The 18,364-nt window shown below is 41.2% G+C and overlaps 1 protein-coding gene across 1 annotated transcript in view; it reads right to left on the minus strand.

The window, feature by feature from the left end:
- adamts18 (ADAM metallopeptidase with thrombospondin type 1 motif, 18) overlaps nucleotides 1-15,846 on the minus strand; it is a 60,606-nt gene extending 44,760 nt beyond the window's left edge. Inside the window, exons 1-3 of the mRNA XM_044365629.1 lie at nucleotides 15,473-15,846; nucleotides 15,081-15,162; nucleotides 13,537-13,850 (exon numbers count right to left, since the gene is read on the minus strand). Coding sequence (XP_044221564.1) covers nucleotides 13,537-13,850; nucleotides 15,081-15,162; nucleotides 15,473-15,574 — 498 coding nt within the window. The 5' untranslated portion in view covers nucleotides 15,575-15,846. The remainder of the gene's footprint in view (nucleotides 1-13,536; nucleotides 13,851-15,080; nucleotides 15,163-15,472) is intronic.
- Between the last annotated feature and the right edge of the window lie 2,518 nt (nucleotides 15,847-18,364).

Raw genomic sequence — 18,364 nt, forward strand, 5'->3', positions numbered from 1 at the left:
CGTGTTATATAATCCTTATTTTTCAGTATTTAATTCAATTTTGAAAAGCTTGATCGGGTAAAGTTTTTGAATTGGTTAATATAATTGAATAAGAATTTAAAACAAGGAAGATGATTAGTTAATGCAACGCTTGAATTATGATTCTGGGCTCTAAATCAACATAAAGAAGCCTCTTTTTTATTCACAACCTTGCTATTCATACATGGGATTTCCAACTTTGAAACAGTCAACTAATGTTTTATCTAATATCATCTTTATTGGAGGACGGCACAAACTGTTCTTTACTCATCATATCAACATCCGATTTGACTTCATTTCACTGTGAATGACAAAATTTGAATGAATTCAGTGTTTGTTTGAAGGTTTTGCCCGCAGACGCAGTATGAAGCAAATGTCACAGCAGAAGACCACCTCAGTCTTTTGGGTCCCTGTTTTAGTCGAGTGGCCTTAACTGCCCTCCAAACTGAGTGGCTGAGCTACTGAACCTTAAACATTCCGTCTGACCACGGAATCTTACCTAATTCACTCCACGACTCGTCAAATGTACACAAAATAGCTGTGCAATCAATCATACGCACACACATACACACAGATACATCCAAAACACTCACTGAATTTATTCACACACACAAATAAACCCTTTGACCCAATGACCCCTGACCTTTTTGTGTGTGTGCGTGTGTCATCAACTTCCCCAGCAACCTACTGAAGTGTGTGTGTGTGTGTGTCAGCATGAGTGTGTGAGCCAGGACCCTGCTCCTGTTGAAGTGACCCCATTCCCCCCAGACTAGCAGGTAGCAAAATAAACACAGGCAGGACAAAAGGGAAGCCATGGTGGGGCTCTTGTTGTCAAAACAGTGCCTGGATACATGGCAGGCTGCCATCATCAGCCCCATCCATCCATCCATCCATCCATCCATACATCCATCCAGCCATCCATCCATCCATCCATCCAGTCCTCTAACCATCCAGCTGCCAACACATCCTTTCATCTGTCCATAAATCATCGTCTCCTCCCATCAATCTTCCATGGTGCAAAGGGAAGTTTTACAGGAAGTTAACTGTCAGACTTCATTATTTTGACTACATGTTAGGTCCACATGGTCTAGTGGTTGGGAGTTTTGTTCTCCAACTGCAGTGTCAATGGTTTGAACCCCAGCACATCAATACTTGCCAAAAACAACCTTGAGCGAGATGCTTCGCAGCTACCTGCTCCAGCGGATTCGCACTGAAAGGCTGAACCTGCAAGTGCTGGGTGGAAAGAAAACTTCCCCTACAGAGTTATGAATAAAATATATCAAATCAATGACTTGAATTAAGAGGAGAGAGCAGGTCCTTGGCAAAAAAAAATAACTGCAGCTTCCCAAAATAGATTGGAATTCAAAACACATCTTAAGGAGGTCAAAGGAGGTGTCTTCCATCAGCACACACTGCTGTTGCTTCTCATTTGCCCATCTTTTCATCTATCTTTCTGTCTGGCATTTACAACAGACTTGACCTGCAAAAACGTACACCTCATCAAATATTCCTCTTTTAAAGATGAAACCATTTTAATTTTTTATTATCTGACAGCTACTTCGGTCAAACGATATCAGTGTAATTATCCTGCAACCATGGAGGATAATTTCACTTGTTTCCAGGGAATTTTTTTCCCTCTCAAGTAGCATCTTAGAAACATTACACTGACCTTATCAAAACAACATTCAATTAAGTTTTTTAAACCTTAATATGAGATTATACGGTATTAAATCTTCTTTAGATTATCTTTTTGCAGTACATATCATCTAATTTGCCACCATACATACGCTAAATACTTACTGACTTACCCCCAAACTGGCAGCCACCACATTCCAACAATAAAACTATAAAAGCTCCGACTGTCTGAACTTACTTCTTTAACTTACAACTCGCATTCCTTACATCTCCCTCTCTCTCTCTCTCTCTCTCTTTTGCTGCGTCACCACATCTGCCAGCTGTCCACTTTCTTTTCCAGCAGTTAGCAGATGGAAGTGTCTGTAATGATAATGACAGGAAATGAATTCCATCTGCGGGGATGGTAATAATGGTGCTGTGTGTATGTGTGTGTGTATGTGTGTGTGTGTGTGTGTACAATTTTAATTTTCTTTTGTCAGCCTGTTCTGTGTGTTTTAGTGAATTCCAAAGACAGAAAAACTAATAAATAATTCAAACATTAGGAGATTTACTCAGTTCTCTGTACTCACAATGCACAATGTATTTCAACTGTAATGTTTCATTTTTTTAACAGTTACCTGCCTTTAAGACCTGTCAAACAAACAAAATATTACCTACTGTAGCTTTAAGTAGAACCTCATCAGCCCTTAAATTGTGAAGTAAAGGTTGATTTGTAGTTGTGTGTTAAGGAGCCACTGTAGGTTACACTGGAGCTGATGTGGGCCTCCTCAAAAATATTACTACAAATTGGGGCTACACCGGCTACAGACATGCAATGTGGAGGCTGGCAGTATTGTGATTGGTCAGCTGGGCTGTTTATGTTTTCAAGTTTCCAAAGTGCGTAGAGAATGTTGATACTGAAGGCAACATGAGAAGGTTAAAGACACTCTTGGTAGTCTTCTGTTTCTTACATCTAGCAAAGCCATTTGTGCTGCAGACCTTCTGCTTACTAGATTTCTTCATCTGGCCTGAACCCCATTAAATGGACTATAAGCACTTTCTCACAGTGCTGTAATACAACTTTTGTGACACTTTTGAATAAGTTAACTAAGAAATAGTATTTGCTTGTACACTTAAAATCTCTTGTCTGACTATGAGGCCTCATAATTCTTAAAGCAGCTTTAGTCAATATTTGTATGTTAGCAAAGCATCACCACACTTATGTGAAAGAGTTTACAGAGACTTATCACCCAACTCTGCAGTTCCTGCTTTATAGCATCTCTCAGCTCATTGTTTTGGTTTTACTGTTTTGTTTCATTCCATCGCTTTCATCATGTTGTTTTCGGCCACAGCAGGCAGCTGTTTTCTGCCAAAAAAAAGCTCTAAAAACCTAATGTACACTACCTGCTCAAGACAAAACTAAACTCAACATACCAGACTAGTGGATGAACATAGTGAAGCATTTAGCAGCTAAAGATCCAGACATTTCCCTCAGGAGTTGGTGGAGCGTATAACAGAGATAATAGGAGAGGGAATATTGGACTTGCTTCATATCTGCTGGATGAGTAAATAAACAACTGTTTTCTAATACATTCTCCAAATTAATTTAAAACATGATAGTATGTCAATGTTGTGTTTACAGCTTATTTCCGGTGCCCTGGAGTCTACACCTGCAAAATGATCTAAATTTAAATTCTGTTTGTACTAGCCACAATTCAGTTAACACAGGTGCAGTCAAAGACATCAAATTACTGAATGCACTGTTTGACTGACAAATGCAGTCTAATACACCAAAACATATAAAATGTGCCCCAAGGGTGGATATTTTTAATCATGCATCTTGCAGATCTACATTATTCCTAGAATCAAACTGATTTTCTTGCCTGTCTCATTTTGGTAACAAAACCCTCAAGAAAAGACAAACAGTGATCAGGTAGCGAGCTGTAATACATTTAATGATGTGCAGTGTGTAAGATAAAGATGAGCCGTATAGAGTTTCACAGAGTTTTACAGATGCCCTCCTCAGAAGCAGAGAAAGGCCAGCTGCACCACTGATACGCAGACCTCTAGTTATCTCTGTACATTAACACTTGTAAGACTTGGCTAGATTAAAGGGATGAGCGCTCTCTGCTAAACACCGGTTTACTTTCTTCCCACGTTTACATGCAGACTCACACATTTCTCAAACTCATATTCGCACAGTAACATTCCAGGTTGACCCTTTTAGCTCTGATCAGCAATGGGACTATTTTCTACATGAGGAGAAACTCTTTCAGGTCTCTTTCCTTTTATATAAGCCACAACAACAACTTACTGGAACTACTCTCAACCAAACCTCTGTGTCACTTTGGCAACATAACGGTTTATGACAGGGGAGACGGCATCTTTAGCTTGTCTCTGTATAAACTGCAGCCTCTTTTAAGGTTTCCTACCATGATATTATAAGTCAAATGAGTAAGTGCTTACATGCTGTTAAAGACTAGGGCCGAGCAGCGAGAAGCCCCAAGCTGGTGATTACCGAGCTCTGAAGCACATCTGCACTCTAGCTCAGCGGAGAATCACGTGAACACAGTGTGTGGTGAGAGGGGGAAAGAAATCAGACACGAGCAGAGAGGCCCCTCAGGCACCTAACTTATTCAATAGAATCATCATCTGAATAATTATAGTTTGCTCAAGTGAATTATGTGTCTTTAAAATGGGGTAAGAAATGGGTAGTGAAGAGATGGTAATTTTGGATCTTCTAAAAGAAAACAGCACAGTAGAAAAGAGCCAAGCAGCAATGACAGGGCATAGCGTCGGCTGAGTTTCTCCTCCCATAACTTCAAATGACTGTTTCACAGGAGCATTCATAGAAATACGACAGGATTGATGAGCTGCTACCGGGCCATTTACAATCACTCCATTAGTGATAGCATGTCTAGATAACCCTCTTCATGTACTACTGATTAGGATCACAACGTGTCAATAGCCCAGGGTATTTCAGTCCTTGTTTGGCCTCGCTAATTGTCTTTGAACAACCTACTGACACCCTTTGAGCATGTCTAGGGAACACAGCAGAGGTGGGCACACACAAAGACAGAAACTGATGGTGTTGGATGAGTCTTTTGTCAGTTGGAGCCTTTGGGCACGGTCCCACTCGTTATCCCGTGTAGACACAGCAGGGAACAGGAGGACTACTCCCACACCAGCCCATACAAATGGAAATGTCCTCCTTCAAAGTGCTGTTAATTGCACTCTAACTGGGTTACAGTGCAGCTATAACACTTTTACTGACTGAGAGATGAACTGCTGCTGCTATGATGCAAATGATGTGAGGGTGAAATTTAAATGAACTTTAAGGTTTGTAATTCTGGTGAAATTCGCATAGATGTGTTGGGGATTTGTGTGAGAGCAACTTTTCAGTTTTCCAGCAAAGGGCATCCAGCTTAGTAATTGTGCCTAGGGCTGGATAGGTGGAGGTGACATGGGTGAGATGGGAAGTCACACCCTAACACCCAGAGGAGCTGAATGAACTTGAGGTTTTAAAGGACAGGAAAAAGGAAAAGAGTGGGTCATCATATCCAGTGACAATAAATTGGTACATTCACAGTCAAGAGTTGATTCTGTCAACAATTTCAGTTTCAACAATTTTCAACTAAAAAAAAAAAGGTCTGACAGTTAAACATGGTCTGACATTTCCATACATTTCCAATATAAAAACAATATAGAGGCCCATTGAAATCAGTGCTGTTTATAGGCTTCAGGTTAGTTTTCATCATGGTGAACCACGTTACATTTTCAATGAGATCCTAGACATGAACATCAGGTTGTCACCATCTGAAACAACCTCTCCGCACACCATTTTAACATTGGAATTGGGAGGGATGCATTCGATAAATTCTGTAATTTTCCTAACCCGACATTCACACCCACTTCATGCACTGAAGTGGGTGTGAATGTGAAAGTGATTGGCCGGGGTGAGAAAGTAAGCAGTGTCTGAACTTTTCTTTTAAGCCCTTTTCATTCTTTATTATTTCTGTCATTTTTGTGTTTACAACCAAGTACAACACTATGATCACCTTCCAGGAGAAACTGTCTGAAAATGTGCACCCCATATTTATCTAATTATTGCATCTTCCCCCATTTCTATGACGACCGTCTTTTCACTTCGCCTTTCAGTGTGGACATTCTGAAAAACACTTTTGCCTTCCAACATGGTTGGACGCCACATTGTACAAAGTTCTTTTTGAGCATATCCCAGCCCTCAGGCTGGTTACATGCTTCTTCTGACAGGCACGTTTAGAAGGTTGGAAAGAGGGGGGCCTTCGCTGCCCAATTTTTCTGAAACTGAAAATCTGACAGTCACACTTGCTTTCTGCAGCGATTGGCCAGGTGTAAACAGATATGAAAAGCTTCAAGTGCTCTGCAAATTGTTTTCTCTACATTTTTACATTCCTACTTTGGCTACTATCCATGTGTCACCGTTGAACTTCACTGTTTGCCTCTACAGTATGTTAGCAGTGATGGAGGCAGTGTGCTTTCTGAAAGGAGATGGGACAATTGTGAGCAAAATCTGGATCAGGTGCTGAACAGCCGAGGCATGATCTGCATCAATAAATTATCTTTCCCTTTGCCTGCATTCCATGTTTTTGCAAACATGTAACATGTATACATGCAGTACATAACAAACAATGACTATAGATACCATGAGCAGGTATTCTAATGTGGTCCCTTGTTGAAGTAATGACAAACTCCTGTTTAACACATCTAACTAAAACTTAAGGCACAGCATCCCACCCAAAACTCCACATCCCTTCTAGTTTTACATGGACACTAGTGAAAGTATTCTCACTTCAACAGTCTGAAGTCATTTAAGCCTTCATCAGAACTGGAATGGAGACTTCAAGGACTCCACTATGATGTGACAACTGGGGCTGAAAGGTTGCCACACTACATGCCAATTGAGGGCTAGATCTTAAATGATAAACAGCACTACATTGTATTTAAAACACAAACTTTTATATTAGCCTCTGTCCTGGCCAACAAAGACTGAAAAAACTCCATAAAAGAATCTAAAAATACAACTATTACACTTTAATAACTCACCAAACTGCTTGTTAGTCCTGGCAGCACCAGGTTTACTGTAAGCCTGGACTGTTTTGTCACAGCACTAGTGAATGTAGCGCATTGGTGACAATAGTAGGTCAGATTTGATGTATGGGCTCTGTTTGTAGAAGTTGCAGCATCCACTTGAAGACTTCAACACTGGCCATTAGTCTTATGTGAGAAAGACCTTGCACAGACCAGAAAGGACACACACACATACATGGACTCTCTGTTTTTTCTCTCTCTTTCACACACACAGCATCCCACACCCATGCTGAGAGCCTGACCCCTCTCTCCTGCTGGCATCTAACACTGGGCACTACATCACTGTCAGCATCCAGACCACCAGGGAACGGCTCCGGGCCACTCTCCTCTTGTAGCGCCAAGCTCTGAGCTCCTCTGCGGCCCAACCCAGTCACTGAATTATGGCCAAACCAGAGAGGCACATTGTAGTGCGGAGACATTCCAATTTGTTGGCCTTTACAGAAAACGGACAGGTACAAATGGCCCAAGCACTAGCTGGAAATCAGTCATTCAAGTGTCATTTTGGGTCTGCAAAACCTGAGGGATTTGGACATTCACACTCACATCATATGTTGTTTCTTTTCCCAGCCCTGAGGATGAGTAATCATATATTGTCTCAGCTCCATGAGGAGTCTAATGGGATTACAACATCTACACATGCTAAATATTCAAACGGAGTAAGTGAGTGTGTAAATGTATGCCTTTTGGCCAAATACTCTTATTTTCCAGATGTAGTTTACAGACACTTTTTCAGATATTTGCATGTCATTTCAAAATCCCGTATTGCTGTTTTGGACTAAAACTGCCTTTTAAATAATCAATTATTCCTAAAATACATATTCAATTTTACAAAAGGAAAAAACAAGAGGCTTTGAAGCCAGCAGCAGTTGTGCAAGAGAAGATGTCACATTTTCCAAACAAGCAATAGACCTCAACCCCTCATATATTCACAATGTGATGTTTTCTACAACCACAAAGCCCTCCGGAGGATACAGTACATCCAGCATCAATAGCAGAGTCCGGGAATGGAGCAAGCCTCTTTTTCACACCCCAGGGAGCTCTGTGCTTGGTGGAGACAGACAGAGGTCGTAGGTTGTGCTCCCTCTTACAACAGTTACTGGTGGTTGCTACAACACGCGGCACCGTGTCAACTACAGCCACCAGACAGCAGGCTTGATCTGTGCTGCCTGAAAAGATGAAGGGGACTGGAGGGGAGAAGAAAGGAGGTGTGTATTGACACTTCCCCTAGTGTTTTTTTTTTCTCTCACACATGGGTGCACACACATACATTTAAGTTGTAAACTGTGATACCTGGGGGTGTTGGGTCATTAGGCCAACCCCTGACAAACATCCAAGAAGTCTCCCGAGCTCATTTAAGTCAAACCATGGTTAAAAATGTCACCACAAACACATGAGGTTAGTTTGTAGTGTTTACTGAGTTTGCATTATTAGAAGCTCACAGGGATTTAAGACGAGTTACTATAGAAATGTCAACAGAGGAAACTGAAGGCAAAGGCAACCAGGGAAGGAAAATGAAACACTTCGACTAGATCAACCAGCAAGTCTATGAAATCTGCAGAAGCTACAGACAAAGTGCTCTTTGTTTTCTCTTTCTTTATCTCTCTATCTTCCTGTCTGTAGAAGCCAGCCAAATATATTGCGTATCACCAACTACACTTCAAGCATATGATGTCACCAAATCAATCAATGTCACCTGCTGAGCCAAATCCAACTGTATCAGACAGATCCCAACACATCTCTTATCATGATACATTTAGTTGCTTGATGGTGGTCTACATAATCAGCTCTGTCGTGTGAATTAGTGCTTCTGCACATATTCCCGGAAGCTTAATAATAATAACAATAATTTCCTCTGACATCAGTGGAGGCATTGTTTATTTCAGGCAAGATGGCAACTATACCTCACTGTGGGAAATTCTTTAAGTTAACCAGTTGCTTCCAACAACACTGTCATTTCTTACAGTTCAACTGTTCATCTGTTCTGCATTTGCTCTCATCAGGGTACCATGTATTGCTTTAAAAAACCTCAACTGACATTTTTTCTTGTGTTGTATCAACCTGTAGCGATGAAGACTCAGGAAAACTGATCCCATGAATTTTACCTATTGGACACTCTGAACCTGAGAGCTCAGTTTCCAGAGAGCCCAACCTGTCTCTGACCTGGCCTTCAGGGGCTTGGGAAAGATCACAGTAAAGGTCATGGTCAGCTCTGCCATGACCTGACACAGCCAGGCTGACACGGGGAGAATCCAACAATGAAATGCTGCCAAGTCATGAATAATGACTTGTAATTTATAGCAGCCACAGGGAATGTCCAAAATATTGCACCTAGTGTATTTCTGTAAGCCTGCTTGTGTCCTAGATATGGCTCCACAGCTAAGTGATTTGAATGCTGAGATCTGCAGGGAAAAGTTGTTCTGATAACCTTTTAAATGAGACTATTTGTTGCTGTACAGATTTCTCACAAGGTACTGCATTTTATGTTCTTTTCCCATGTATGTTATACTGTATGTTTAAAGTGAATAAAAATGGCGCAATATATCTTAATATATGTAGAAAAAAATAGTCGATGAATCAATTATTATATCTATTCTGATCATCGAGTCATTGTTTAAGTTATTCATCATCCACAAACGTCAACAGTTTGAGTTTCTCCAGTCTGAGGATTTGCTTCTTTGATCTTTTATATCATTGTAAATTGAACATCTTTGAGTGTTAGACATGAAGATGGTGTTTTTCAGGTCTCAGAAATTGTAATGGGCTAGTTTTAACTATTTTCTGACATTCTAAAATCTAAACAAGTCATTGATTAATTGAAAAAATAACTGACAGATTAATTGATACTTAAAATGATCATGAATGACAGCCCTAAATATATCACATATGCAATATCAAAAAAAATCTAACAATATTCTCAATATTGTGAAGCCTCAGATCACCGTCTTCTGTCACTGATTCTTTCACAAGCTGCTAAAAAAGGAGTCAAATTTCTGATTACACTGAGGATGTATATTCTGACTACTTCCCTCACAGGGGCGAGCACAGGCTTGGTAGTGAAGGACTCAGATCCGCCCTCGTCACCCCCAAGAGAAGAATCCTATCCTGGAAAGGGGCTGGGAGGACAGAGGGGAGCTGTAAATCATTCCCCTTCTCTGCATTCACATGAGTGGCGAGCAGCTCTGAACTTGCACTACACAGTAAGAACCTGTGAGAGTCCAGGTCGACACAAACCCCCACCCGACCGCCCACCCTACCACCCGCCTCCTCCCCACACCCAAGCAGAGAGGATTGGGGTCAACCAGCACAGAGACCTCAGATGAGAAAACCTCAAAAGAAGAAAGCAAACTTAGAGAGGACGCCCCCCACTCCCTCCCTCCCCTCTCCCTCTCTCTCTCTTACAAATCAGAGAGCATTACATATGAAACAACATCCTTTCATCTCTCACGCAAAAGAGAGACTGACAGCTTCATTTCACTCAAAAACATGAGTGTGGTGCTTTATAAGGACAGAGAAAGTAATTAAAAACCAACAAATAACACCATGTTTAATTAATAGGGATTTACAGTTGAAAATCCCTCTTTGCCAGTCATCCATCCTGCCTTGCTCTTAATACCATCTCGCCCTTCATTTGAACAGCTGAATCTCACTTCCATCTGCTTGACCTGGACCAGGGTGAATGTTTAGTCCCAGTAGCTGGTGCTGACACCTCTGCTGCTATTAAAAAGCAGATTCAAGTCCAAAAAATCCTATTTCAGACACTTTCTTTTCCCCTTCCCTCCTCTTTCCTGCTCTCTGTTGAAAGGAGACATTGACATGAAGAACGAGGAAGCTCTCGTTCTTTCTTTCTCCCCCTCTCTTGCTCTCACCCCATTTCTTCTCCAAAGCCCTTTGACTGAACAGAGTCCATCTCTCCAACTCTCTATAAAGGGAGCTTCCACCCCAGACAATGAATTCACATTATTCTTGCACAACACTTTCTCTCTCTACCCCTGCGGTCCCGGCTCGCTTCTCATTCATTATTTCACCCTCTTTGCTTTTTTCTCTCGTGTCCTTTTTTTTTTTTTTTCTCCCCCCTGGATTTCCTCGTCTTCTTCTCTTTCCCTGACTTTCTTCCTCTCTAGCATTGTTTTTAATCCCACCTTAATCTCTTTCTTAACCCCCGTCGCTGCATCGAGCAGACTTGAATGGCTCTTTCCTCATTTGTACTTAATCCAAATATTCTGGACAGAGGGTTAGATGAAAGGCAGGGGTTAACTGCTTTCGTTGTTCTAAGCCTCACAGTGGTCTAACAACACACACACAAACACACACATACACACACACACACACACACACACACACACACACACACATTGATGGACTAAGAGAAACAGATAGAAGGAGGAGGAAAAGGCCCAGATCTCCCTTTTGATGCACTTGTCATTACATCTCATTTTATTCTTTCCCCTTTTACTTTCCCAACAATGCTGCTCATCTTGCCTGAGATATAAAAACATGAGTCCACTTAACGGGCCGAGTGAACATCCGACATGGCCCTGCAGTCACACTCAGGAGAGGAAGAAGACCAAAAAAAACTAGGCAAAAGCTTGGGAGGAGTAAAAAATAGATCAAAGCGTTCATCGCAGCCCATTCAAATGCAATCACGACCCAATCACATTGTGTTCTCGCAGCGCTTTTAAGAGAACGGGTCAGTGGTGTTTTATTGTGAGTGAGAGCTAGCCTAATGAAAGGGACAATGCGAAGATTAGCAGTGCCAGCCAGGCGGCTCAAACTTCACCCTGGCTTTAATTGCTGCAAACAAGAGGAGATGTAGAGGCAGGGCAAACAGAGGACAAAAGAGCAGGGCAAGCGCAGGAGGAGGAGGAGGTAAGAGGAGGTATGAAGGCTGGATGATAAATGGAGGTACGGCTTTTATGGAGGTGTAGTGTGTCCATCTGGTCCAGGCTGGTGTGGGATGTGTCAAGGAATGCGTGTGTGCTGGTGGGCCAGAGGGTCTAGGCACCTCATAAACCACAAATGAAAGCAGAGGATCTTGTAATTACAGAGTCCTTGTGGTTTCAAGAGAAAAAATCTTTATCTTGAATGTGAGGAGTTCACAACTGTGGGCAAAGCAACCAATAAGTCCATACTTAAAGCCCCAGCATAGCATCACTGCCGAAAGCAGGTCTGTTGTAGCTGAGTGAGGAATTATGACATCACAAATTCTGTGATTTTGTTTTTGCTCAGAAATAAAGCAAATTCAGCTTAGGAGTTTGGGAATTATGCTTTATCACTTTCTGTCTTTTGAGTGTTAGACAAAAAGATCAATATCAATCTTATGTCTGTAGGTTAAGTGTTGAAGTCTGGACATATTAGCTAGTTTAGCATGGAGGCAGCGGGAAACAGCTAGCTAACCTGTCTCTGTATAAACACTTCTACAGAAGACTAATTAATATGTTACTTACATGTATCTTGTTTGTTTAACTCATTAATTAACAGAAATGTAAAAATGACATTTCAGTGAAGTGATACTTCATGACAAACAACAGTTTATCCATCCACCAAGTACTTCTATGCAGCATCTCCAGCTATGGTTATGATGATGACCTCTAAAATGACAAAATGTCATTTTTACATGTATGTACACATTAAACAAATGAGATACAACATATTAGTGAGCTTTAGAGCTGTTGGTAGGAAGTTTTTTTTGTTTGTTTTTTTCGCTTTGAAAGGCTAGCTGCTTCCAACGTTTATGCTAAACACATTCTGACTCCAGCTCTGTACTAAACTCACAGGTCGATATTATTCTTCTTCTCTCACTTTCTGAAAGAAAACAATATGCATATTTCCCAAAAATGAGCTTTTACATTAATATTCATATACACAGTACACCAGTGGGTGTGGTGACTGCAGGAATCTGGAAATAGCAGTGACCAAAACTTAGCATGGATGCATAAACAAGGCAACAACATGGAAAATGTGATGAAGACACTTTTCCACAAGGCAAAACAAACAGTCTTCCACTTTTAGTGCTGGTGTGAACAGCTGGGCTGACTGTTCACCATGTCACTTTCAATATGGATCTATGTGCGGACACGTTGTCATCAACAAGTTAGCAAAATTAGTTCCTGCAGGAACTGGATGATGCTGTTGATTTTTAAGCAAGTACACATGACAAATACCCACAACATGTTAACCATAGTCTTCCCAAGATTGTGCTCTGGGTGCTGGCTCTACAATTAACAGTTAACTGGATTATGGCCTTTCTTCATCAGTGTAGTTTCTCTCTTCTCTCCTTTCACATTCTCTTGTTTTTCCACTCCTCCCATTGTTCAAAGAAGTACTCGACAAAGCACTAGAAAACGATGCTTACTCTCATGGGCAATGATGTCATTTTGCAGTTCACCCATAGTATTACCAAAGTCTTAATTGTGCCAACAATGCTGCATCAAAACAATCTGATTATTAAAGGAACAAAGGCTTTTAAAGGCATAAAGGCAAGGAGTTTGAGGTAGAGATTGAGCCCAAAATCTTTTGAGTGAAAGCCTTTTATTTCCAGTATTCCTATTAGTGTTTTTGAGGTAATGTAAAATGGTTTGGAAATGTTTCATCCACCCAAGGGATGGAGAATTTTCTCAAAAACAAGGAGAAAGCATGTAATCCACTTAAGGGGATAACCATGTAATCAATTTTAGCTAAAAAATATATAACAAGTGTAGAGTTTTTTCACATGAGAAGAGCTTGCAATGCCAACAGGAGCCCCAAGGAACCAAGAAGTTGCTGGCAAACACTTACCAGCCCAGAGCAGGTCGATATGGCTGCCGAGGAGGCCGACAGGTTGCGGATAAATCCCTGATACAGGCAGTTGTCAAACTCTGCATCTTCGAACACCGTGACGATGCCATCCGAGCCCAGAGTCTGCACAGTGAACCCTGGGCCAACCACAGAGGACGGACGCAGGTCCAGGTGCATGTGTCGCCCGAAGGCAGAGAGCCGGTAGTGCAGAGACGAAGAGAGGGACCTCCTGCTGCGATGGCTTCGCCTGGTCACATCGTGGGTCAGGTATCCTCCCTCAGCGTCCACCTCCACCGGGGTTACAAACACGTAGTCTGAGGAGGAGAGAGATGGACATGAGGTCAAAGGAAAGTCGCTCTTTGACTTGAGTTATGTTATTTGGCGTACACACTTGCTTCATCTCCTTCTGCTTCAGCTATATCTTCAACATTTCCCAGAATGTATTTGGCCAAGGAGGAGTGTGAAAACTTGCATTTAGCTCTTGCTTTTACATGTGAGTAGAGAGTGACAGTGACGCCATACTTATAGTATGAAAATAAAGGTCTATCTATCTAGTAATTGCTTTTCATTCTGGTTTTATTACTGAAAAAAGATATTTTTTGATAGTTGAAAAAAGTTCTGATATCAAATTTAGAATTGACCTGGTCGCATTAAGCCAGTTCTATTCACAAATGCACCAAAAAACACAAGGTACATCACCAACAGGTTCAAGAATTGTCCACAGGAAACAAAATCACAGACACTAAACTGACAAGCTTGTGTTCGGGTGAAGGGTTCAGTGCTCGACTGTTGCCCAGAGCGCAGCACATCATATGTATCACAGATGGTTTTTAACAGTAGCCTTGAACGCCAACATCATACTTCCATGGATGTCAGATATGGGTCAAAACTTCAGAACCAGAGGTTGTAAATATATGATGTCCTGATTTCATGCAGTTGTCATGGAGTTCCAGTCTAATAAAATGCAAAAATTATTTATTCACTAACCATTTCAATAGAGTAGAGCAGTGGGAGGCACTTTATGATAGTAAAGGCAGAAGTTATAACAATTCCAGAAGTTTCCTTCTTGCATTGTTTCCTCTCTCTTTCAGCCTAGTTGATTCAACAAAGGTTTTCTGCATGTTGATCACCCTCCTATGCAGTGTCTGCCGGGAGAAGTCCACCTCCCTTCTTCACTCAGTAAATCAAAGCACACAAATCATCTCAACTTGCCTCCATGGTTTCTACAGGACAAAGCAGCCAAGAGGGAATCCCTAAGTGTGCACTGCACTCATTGGTCGCTACTGCAGTAGTGTCAGCACATAATAAATATATTTTTTACCACATAAACATGAGATATGTCACCCCATTTGACACTGAATTTGTAATATTCCTAATTGGTTCTTTGAAGATCATGGTCTTCCCCACTTTGGGAACCACTGGTCATATCACTGAGCCCATCACTGCCATATATCTCATTTAATTCCCAATTTCTCTCTCTCTACAAACATGGAATCATGCCAGCTGGAAGAAACATTCATAGATGTCAAAAGATAAGTACTCACCATGATTTAATCCGTGGCTGTTGCTGGAAGAATAGCTGGCCGAAACGGTGTGGGAGGAGTGTGAGCAGTAAATGTGCAGCGTCTGCAAAAAAATTATAATAATAATTGGACAGGTAGCAACAGGTTGCAAGCACTGGAAGGAGTGGAAGCCAACAAGGTGATAAATGGAGTTCCTCTGTTGAAACATGAGTTGCACTTTTGTTTAATTTGGGATGACAATCACTTGTCTGACTTTTCACCACAATGAATGACAACAGCAGTGCAGACAAAGTGCAGTTTGTTATTGACATAAACCATGCTGAAAAGAGACAACTGTTTGTTTTAGTCCAAAACTAAATAGGTGCAGGTGTTGGATTTAAGAGTGTGTGCATTTCTAATTAAGTGCCACATGCCTTGATAATATTCCAGGACAAGAGAGTGGAGAGGAGCTTGACTGAGGTGCAGCCGACCAGCGGGATGGGTAAAGTCCATATCAGAAGAAAAAAGCAATCCATGATGATGGCATGCAAGCTTACAACTCCTCCGTTACCTCCTAAAAGAGCGCAAAAGTAGTAATAACCTGCGGTATCGCATAATGCAATATGCACGCATTGTTTGGTGTTTCTGTTCTTTGCTCGTTCAGGTGAAGTCGGCAGGTTGCAGCAACCGGTGGTGCGCACTCATGAGTGTGTGTGAGTGTGTGTGTGTGTGTGTGTGGTGTGTGTGTGTGAGGAGGAGCGGCAGCAGGTAGCAGAGTCGGGGAGCACCAGGAGGAGCGCTGACTGAGCACTCAGCCCGGCTCTGTGAGAGTCGGCCTGCTGGATGGAGCACTAGTCAGCGGCCAGCAGCCAATCAGCGCGCAGCATCATTTACCACGCGTAGATAAAAGAGAAGAAAAAGAGATTCTCCTCTTGGCAGCTGCACGACTGCTGCCTTCAGGTGCCGCTCGTACATTTCTTTTTAGAAGTTTAATGGTTTCTTCAGATTTTCTAAATTTATATTGACAGAATGAAGTGCGGCAAAAAATAAATCAGAACAATGACTGACTACAGGCCGACAATCATTTGTCATTCTTCCAGTTTTTCCAACTGTTATATACTTTAAAGACTACGTTTGAGAACCGTCAGATTTGTTGTAAAGATTTCATATCCCCTTTCAGTCAAGAGATATATAGATTGGCCAGATGGTGGTGCTCTAACAAGGAATGTTGTTTTGGCCTATAAATCTAGAAGCATGAAGTCTAGGTGGCAAATGACAAAAAATGTCTCAAATCAAGGTCCACTTATTTGATTGTTCTGGAGCTGTCTACTGTATCACGTGGTCATCACCATAAACATACTGAGATTGTTCTGTTGTCTTGTCAAATGTAGATATTAAATCCACCATCTGTGGGACTTCTCATCCATGTTGATTTATGAGACAAGCTTGAAAGTGCATCCTCAACATGAAAACAGCAATTGACAATATAGTTGCTGTTGTTGTTAGAAAACATGTAGGTAGTGCTTTCAAGGTCCACATACTACATGTTTTCTGGAGCTTTTGACCGTATGTTCAACATATATTATATTATGTATACATATATTGATTTTTGCGTCAGCTCTGACAGTTTTCTCTCCCTTTTTCCAAAGTTACAGGTTTTTTAACAGGTTATACTGTATATTTTAATACCCTGCACTTGAAAATTGTCTGTGCAAATGAACAAAAAAAATGAAAAAACATACTGCAAATGTCAACATCAACACCAAAACTCATCAGGGTGTGTCATGCCCACACATTTGGTCATGGTCCATGTGTAATGGCAACTTTTAGTTTTATTGTTCTACAACTTTGTTTCAGTCTCGACAAAATTTTACAGACAAGATATTTCATTTCCTACATCTTCTTTGTATTGCACATTTGTTATGTTTAGTTGCTGGGCTGCACAAACTAATAAAGGATGCTGCTTAGCCATTCTAGCATTACATGATTATTTGCAGGACTCCCTGAAGTATGTCTGACCATATTAAGCACTGTTTCATCTGCAGCTGTGGAACTGTCAGCGAAATGTTTTATGTTCGGGTTGAGAATGAAATGATGCTTTCATCACATTATACCAACACACTGACAAAAACAATACAACAATGCACTGAGTAAAGCCTGTGCCCAAAACAAGAACAAATGAGGACAAATGCACATGATCACAATAAAACTAATACAAGCCGTAGCTTAAATAAAAAAGCATTAAAGATGATTTATGTAGGGTTTTTGTTGTAAATGTGGTCAGCATATGTTTTCTAAAAACTTTGCAGCCCATTAGAAAGTGATTTGCTGTTTCTAAAATTGACACAAAACATTTTCTGCAAGCATGGACTTTCTAGGGTCACTCAGCTTAATATTTTTGACATTTCTGACAACACCTGAAGGCAGCATTGTGCTGTACTCAGTTCTTCCTCCTTTCAGCGGTGTTCTACAAGTCAGTTAAACCAGCCAAAATGGAGTCATATTGTTGAAGCGTTTAAGAGTCATATGGTTAAATCTGACTTGTTAAAGGGACACTTCACTGGCTGGTATTGTAAAGCATGTGTGTAATCCTAATTGTTGTGAACAGGTGGTCCTGCAGTAGCCTTTTCCATTCCAGTGGCTGGCAAACACCTGGATAGGTTAGTGGAATGCACCGACAGACACACTGCTGAAGTGTACAGCCAACTCACTACACAGATATTCACACTCCGTCGAGCATAATAAGGCTTCTCACAGCTCTTGCCAGCTTTTCTGGCAGGGCACAAAGTGCTGCCCGAATGCAACATCACCAATAACCCCTCAATATTCTCATGGGGCTTAAGAATGTCTGCGCTACTTAATCCTGTGTTTAGAGTATACTGACCAAATCACCCTTTGTGGAATTTTTTTTATCTGCTACGCTCTTAGACGTATAGTATTACAACAGGGTGCTGTAGGAACACTTTGTTGCGATAGTTTTACAGCACATAATCTTGCAAATAGCATCGTATAAAGGGTCAACCCTATGCATTTATTGATCTTCATGATGATTTTTATCATGCAGATGATCAACTAGCACAGGCTTCTTTGATGTGTGAATTCAACACCGTCCCACATTGCATAATCTATCCAATCTACCCATATACACCAACCCTATCACCACACAGGAATGTTGATATTGGACAAATTTGCAGGTTCAATGCCAACATTTGTTTTTACTTCCAACACCAATGTTTTAAAAAAGGTTGCTCTCTACATAGTATGGTTAAGGTAAGGGAAAAATCATGGTTATGGCAAATAAGGTATGGTTAAGGTATGTTTTGGGG

Source organism: Thunnus albacares, chromosome 1 (assembly GCF_914725855.1).
Source record: "Thunnus albacares chromosome 1, fThuAlb1.1, whole genome shotgun sequence".
Taxonomy (NCBI): Eukaryota; Metazoa; Chordata; class Actinopteri; order Scombriformes; family Scombridae; genus Thunnus; species Thunnus albacares.